We start from the raw sequence: 6,792 nt of genomic DNA on the forward strand, positions 1-6,792 counted from the left end.
CAAAGACTAGCGTCACCTCAGAGATAACCAACACGGTCAAGGCGACACACATCCGAGCAACTAGAATTAGTAAGTGTGTTGGCGATTGTGTGTACAGCGTGTAGTTATGTACAGCATGTGAAGTAGTGGTTCTAGTCTCACAAGAACAGTATTCTTTCAGTCAAGTTAGACGCCACTACTGCTGTAAACCATGCAGTGAACGATACTAAATTTGGCCGTATATACGTCCAAGAGTTTACGAGTGTACGATTATTCTTAGGCACTCTTCAAGTGTTGTGCCGCAGTACCATGCTGGTTCTGCGCAAACACAACCAATTCCCAGCACAAAGGATGGAGTATCAGGCTTCTGACGGGCGGTCGCCAAAGTTCTTTTCAGTCCATCCTGGTCTTGATGTACTTGGTGGTGACCTTATTCTTCTCGATGATGTGCACAACGCCACCCCTACCCGAGGCAGAGTCTTTATCGGAGGCATTCATGAGTGCCTGCGCGGTCGCCTCGAACAGTTCGTCAGGCCCCATGTCGGGTTCCCAGAGCGTCTCGCACATGCCGTAGCACTGCTCCTTGCACGTACCCGAGATCACGAAGTGGGTAGGCTCGTCGATGCAGCCGATCAGGTCCATCACGCAGATGTAGGGCTCATTTGTCACGGGGTCCAAGCCGGCCACTATGGGCTGCACGAAGTACGGACCGAAGCGGCGCTCATACAGCAGGTTGGAGATGACTGAGCCGAGCGTCTTGGGAGTTATAGAGCGGCCCTCGTGCAACTCGTACATGTTTATGCGGAGCTTGAGCTTCTGTGCCACCGTCTGCATGTCCGTGGCAAGGCCCGGCAGGCCGCAGTAGAGCTTCGGGCCCATCTCGAAGATGCGTTCGAAATCTAGCGCAATGCTGTGGCCGCGCGCGCCCAGACGCCGGTCGTCTGCGATGTTGACGCATTCTTTGCCCTTCATGGCGACCACGACACCTCCATTGTAGGACATAATATTCATCTTGCCGACTTTTGTTGTACAGCACGATTGAGGAACACAAACAGCGACTCACGAGCTAGCAATGTCTCTTCAAAATCCTTCCGCAAGAATGATGCAAATCCAAAAGATGCTTTTGGATCAGACTGGTTCTGTCAGTACCGCATTGGCCGGACCACGTATGCAGCTTAAAACACCGTGCTGCAAACTTTCATCTCACTCAACAACTTAGATGTTCGCGTAAAACTCACAACAAATATGCAGTGTTGTACTTGAAGTGCAATTACTGATGGCGGTATTCATGTCCCTGTATAGCAGTGACCAACGAAGCGCTGTAAGTGCTGTGTTTAGCTGAAGTAGGTGGTTTCGGTAAGAACGTGACAACTATGCCGATCGTCCATTCCCGAAAATGAAAGCTATGGCGGATAGGCCTGAATGTTTTTCCCTTGGATATGTTGTTTGTTGTAAAACTTGCTATGACCAGGTTATCGAGGGAGAAGTGTTGACCTTCGACCAGCAGACCAATGCTCTCATGCTAAATATTCTTTCGGCAATCGTGCTGCTCGTTGTACAGCTTCGGTCGGTGCCTTTGGTAAGGAGAAAGGGGAAACCTGCTTCGCAAGACTCGCCTCGGGTTTGCTAGTGTGCTGCTAGTATTGCGGCACCCAGCATTTTTGACTTTCAGAGTTTATTGAGTAGACGTGGTCAATGAAGTAGGCTCGCTTTGTCGTGTATCTTTCTGACATGGAAGGACGGTTGAGCCGATGCTAGGTAGCAGCAACTTGTTACCGGCCTCAGCGATGCAATGATCTGACGCATTGCCTAGGGCGCCGACATGCACTTGCGCTACGATAGTCTAGGCGGCTGAGTGTTTTGGCACCGTTCATGTTCACCAAGTGGCCCTTTTTTTAATGCGTAATTTTCTGTAACAGCGTCCGGCTTTTTGAAATATCAATTGCTAATGATAGGGATGTGATATCATGTTTTCAGGTTATATGTTTAATGCCTTTTCAGCCTTTACCCACTCCTTCAGCTTCTTTAGTGTCCCTTTGGCGTTGCTTGACTTGGATGTCGTGGGTTCAATTGATAGGGGCGAAATGCGTGAACGCTCGTAAACCTCGATTTGGGTGCGTCCAAAAAGTGGTATAAGTTAATCCGGTTTTCCTCGCTACTGCATGCCTCATAATCATGTAACATGCGAAGCCCGTGAAATCTGCGCCCCGGGAAGTTGAAGTAAACAAACAAAAAAGAAAGGAAGCATGACGATGCATTGGACGTAGTGGCTTAATGTCAGCGCGTTATGTGCCTTCATGTTGTGACACTCTTCATGTGCTGCTCCTTGACACACTTGTCTCAGATTGTGCCAGTTCTAGCGGCAAAGCCAATGTCAGCGACATACGCATGGTCAACCTCAACTTCGTCTCGGAGTTGACCGTAAAGAAGGAAGCCAGCTCCAGTCAGCTTACACCACCGCAGCCCGTGAACACAGAGAAGGTGCGTACTCAATAACATCCATAGTCCACAAACATCCCTAATTCATAGTCATCGAAAAAGGATGTTCCATGTGTTTGCATGGATAAAGCACTCTTCAGTTTCAGCATTTCTCGCAGCTTTCCTTACAGCAGAACTTATGCCCTGGCCCCATCGACAACTTTTGAACAGTGTAGTATAGCTACGTCTGTCCGATTTTTATATTTTACTTACACATTGGGTCATCTAATCGCAGTTTTTCAGTTTGTTCACGTGGTGGCTCATCGCACTTTAAAATCAGTCTTTGCTCTGAGATTGTGTTTGCCCTATGGTAAGACAAGCATGTACATCAGCTTTTATCATTGAAACACACTTTGCCTAGGACTGATGAATTCCAACTGTGTGCTTCACTATAAAATGCAGACACCTACAATTAAAAAAATGTATTCGTGGGACCACTGGGGGTTGCAATATACTTATATACTTTATTAATTTCTATTTTGTTTGAAACCTCTGCAAGAAATCTCCATAAATATCGCTTATATCATTCTGTTGCTTGTTTATTTCTAAAAGGCGAAAATTGATTGGTCTTGGCCAGCTGTTGTGATGGTGGATCCTGTTGTAGGGCTTATGTCAAATTTGAAGGAATCCCTTCAAGAACCATCACTTTTCTGTGTGCAACAAACTCATAGGAAAACGTTTGAACTTCAGAAACGCTCTAGTTCTAGCTGCGTTCTTTGGCGTTGCGATATGGTGTACGTGCAACCTGTGCAGAATTATTCACTGGCGCATTTCCATGGTGGCAAAATGCTAGAGGTCTCTGCACCCAAGTTTAGGTGTACGTTAAACAACCCCTGCTGGTTGAAATTTCCGCAGCACTGCACTGCGGTGTCTTTCATAATGGTATCGTGGTTTTGAGGGTGGAAAACCCCAACAATTCTTATTATCAATCGGATGCAGCTCAACACGAGGGCAAAACAAAACATAGATGAGCGACAGCGCTTGGCAGCTGCCGTTTCAGCTCGTGTGTCCCACGACGGCATTCGCTTTTTTCTGGCCATACGAAAAACGTGAGTGTTTTTTTTTACTTTGCAGTCAGGTCAGACATGATGCATCTTCAATACATTGCACTTTTTGCTACGTTTTCATTAGATATACGTAAGCTTGGAGCTTGAATTTGTGTCCTTGGCATGCTTTCTTGGGCAAAAACGCATCACTGTATGTATAAATACAGCCACGAAGCTTGGGTGAATTATTGAACACTTTAAAGGCTTACACCAATTTAAATGGCTCATAAAGAACCACTTGGGCTTGGTGATGAAACACTTAGACACTGCTGTGAACATCTCGGGCAAATCATACGCGCCAAGAACAGCCTTCAGGCAGACAGTGAAGTTGCCGTTTTCTCGTGTGCCTTTTTCAAACAGTTGTTTCATTATTTTATTGATACCTCAAGGTTTCTCAGTAGGACAATAAATGAGTGATGGACACCAAATATAAAATACAAATGAAAGTGAAAAAAAAAACCAAAACCTGACGAATTTACAAATTTACTGATGTTCATCCTCACTCGCCTTGGAGGAGCCAGAACCTACTGTTTCACGTTGAACACCGAGTGACATGCTGTTGGCCAACAGCCAACATAATAAAGTGCAATATTTGGATCAGAGGTGTGCCCTTGTGCCAAAGCAGCGCTCTATAGTGTGCTAATAAACCACAGGTTAATAAACCACAGTGAATGACGTTGACATATAAAAGTAACATCAGGAGCGAGCAAGCGGACTTCGTTATGCATGCTCGAAATTGTAATGCACGCTGGCGTATTCTCTTTCTCCCTGCTTAGCTTCCAGAGTGCTCGTCAAGACGAGAGAAGAGAGCAAGCACTTAAAGCACGTGACAAACCCTGTCACTCCTCTCGTTTTTGACTGATTCAAAAACATTTCGGAGCAATCAGATTGTGAAGCAATGAACTCTGATATTGTGTCGTTCGAGTGCTTCATGGCCTCTCAATTGTGTTGGATATTGAATCTGTTCCGCAGTTAATGTGCACCTGCAGAAATAGGTCTAAGCATTATATATTGTTGTGGGGTGCAACAATTGCCTTTGGTGTGGAAATGCACCACAGGTCTGGAGAGATCTTGACTTGTAATGCCACTGCTAAGTGTGAAAACCAACTTGCCTACTCCTTTCTTTCAACAGGATCGACGACGTCACGTGGCAGGGAAAGAATATAATTGTTATGAACCAGTTAATCATCGTTCCACCCTATCGGCCAGAGAACTGCAAGGGGAAATCGGACAGCGACGCCAGTGTGCTGCATGTGCGCAAGATTGTAAGCAGCCACTTCTAGTTGGAGCGACCCATGAAAAACGTTGCTGCCTGAGCACTCCTCAGCTTAGCTGATTGGTGTGCTGAGCAGAATCATGTGTGGCAGCCACGATTGTTTTACCGGTTCCCAGCACGTGTTAGCAAGGTTCTTACTTTCGTTCAAATTTATTGTTTGCTCTTTATGGGATCGCAATAAATTTTCTTCCTTTGCGGAGCTCCTGCATCAAGTATGGCTTAACAAGGGAACTGGAGTTCATAGCATTCAGTCCTTGATTATGTTGATAACTGCTTCATCCGCACTTAATGTTAAAGCACAATGCGAGATACATCTTCTGACAAAAGTGCAATATAAGTGCGCATTTATTCTGGTTGCCATTCTTCTGGAGCTATTGTCTGAGGAGTGCAACCCAGTGTGCTGAATTGCAAGAAACAAAAACGAGTGCCTAGTAAATATGACAAATTCTAAAAATCATTGCTAGCATGCACCATTACTACATCTAATAGCTGTAAGATAGCCCACGACTAGCTCAATGGACTCTGTGCAGATAGTTTATTAGTCCCTTGAGCTTGTGGTGGGCAATCTCGTATTAGTTACTTGACATAATACATGACAAAATGGAAGATGCAACTCAAGATTTTCAATACATTTGCAAGCAAGACACTTGCAGAATATAAGTTACTGACGTGGCTCCAACAGAGCTACCTTCTGTCTTTTATTTTTTTAATGCTGTATCTAGGTGCCATAGTTAATTTACTAGTGTGAAAAATAACAAGCTTATTCCAACAAGCTATAGATTACATTACTATTGGCACTAAATATAATTATGTCTTGGCAAGATTCAAATGAATCAACCAGGTGACACATTCATTGAAATACAAACTGCTATTCATGATAAAATAGCTGGCATGCTTTGTTTGTACTTACCAGACAAAAACTATGCATGTGAATTCCCTTAGGTGAATTTTTTCACTCCGTCATAACGCATTTCTTTATATCTTTCTTGAAAACACCAGTGAGGCCCGTTATTGTATTTGTGTGTGTCTGCGCATATATAGTTGGTACAGGTGATCTTGCTGAAAGGCATGTTGCTCTTCCCAGAAAATAAGAACTAATAAGATCAGTAAGGACAGAATTATGAAAGTATGCACACTGCTTGTGTTCAATACGGCAGTTCCTGCACAGCTCAAGCATTCAAATTTTTAGGCACACTCGCTGCAGACTGCTACGGCATAAGCTGCCAAATACACTTGCGTGATAGGTTTTCAGTGTTTTGAAATTTAGGCAGCGTTTTTACCAGACCCACGTTCCAGCTCAAACGGCATCACTATAACAACATTCCTTGCTGCTTACTCATTCGTTTCATGGAGTGCAAGAAATAAAATGAGAAAAATGCCATTGTGAATACTAAATGGAAATTGTTGCGTGCATATTCTCATTGTCACTCCATATAATCGTGCTTTCACTTCCCTGCCTTTTGAACATAGAGGTACTTTTCATGTTACTAGTACATCGCGCTTCTTGCCATAGTTGCCTTAAGTGGCTAAAGGCCATCACTGGCATGCTTTGCAGCCGTATTGACATGTGTCGATAGTCGTGTACACTCACTCGCTTTTTTTGCTGATGGCCTTTTGTTCTACTCACAGGTTGAGAAGCATCTTCGGGATCAACAGAAACAAAGCCAAGGGACACGCCAAACTTCACCAACACAACGTTCAACAAAGGCCTAAGCTCTCACTCTGTTTTGCCCCTACCCTAACACCTGCCTGCCATTGTTTTTTTCCCTCTTTAATTCTTTTCTCCTTTATACCTTTTTCTTTCAGTTTGGAGAACTTTTCAGTCATAAGCAGCATTTTACAACAAATGATCACAATAGTTGAATTTGTGTTTGGCCTCGAAGAACAGCAGGCCTGATTGCCGTGTCTAAGAGTACAAGGACTGGTGGCAATCCGTTTGCAATAAAAAAATAAAAAAAAGATATCACTAAGAAAATTTAATCACATGTTAATAGTGACGTTTTTAGTTGTTAT

At 44.1% G+C, this 6,792-nt stretch overlaps 1 protein-coding gene and 1 pseudogene across 1 annotated transcript; one reads left to right on the forward strand and one right to left on the reverse strand.

The window, feature by feature from the left end:
- Window positions 1–372: 372 nt before the first annotated feature.
- LOC142777342 (proteasome subunit beta type-3 pseudogene) lies at window positions 373–993 on the reverse strand (annotated as a pseudogene).
- Window positions 994–2,329: 1,336 nt separating this feature from the next.
- On the forward strand, window positions 2,330–6,563 carry LOC142777343 (protein LSM12 homolog A-like). The gene is made up of 4 exons (XM_075881643.1): window positions 2,330–2,460; window positions 3,397–3,506; window positions 4,636–4,768; window positions 6,409–6,563. Exons 1-4 carry the CDS (start codon window positions 2,368–2,370, stop codon window positions 6,490–6,492), a joined length of 420 nt encoding a protein of 139 aa, XP_075737758.1. The 5' UTR covers window positions 2,330–2,367; the 3' UTR covers window positions 6,493–6,563.
- Window positions 6,564–6,792: the final 229 nt, after the last annotated feature.

This window comes from Rhipicephalus microplus, chromosome X (genome assembly GCF_043290135.1).
Source record: "Rhipicephalus microplus isolate Deutch F79 chromosome X, USDA_Rmic, whole genome shotgun sequence".
NCBI classification, from domain to species: domain Eukaryota; kingdom Metazoa; phylum Arthropoda; class Arachnida; order Ixodida; family Ixodidae; genus Rhipicephalus; species Rhipicephalus microplus.

Excerpts from the sequence above, each read along its gene's own strand:
- LOC142777343 (XM_075881643.1), top strand. The coding sequence starts at position 2,368 with ATGGTCAACCTCAACTTCGTCTCGGAGTTGACCGTAAAGAAGGAAGCC. Across the intron at positions 2,461-3,396 it reads AGCCCGTGAACACAGAGAAG|CTCAACACGAGGGCAAAACA; the intron begins GTGCGTACTCAA and ends AATCGGATGCAG. Across the intron at positions 3,507-4,635 it reads TTTCTGGCCATACGAAAAAC|GATCGACGACGTCACGTGGC; the intron begins GTGAGTGTTTTT and ends TTCTTTCAACAG.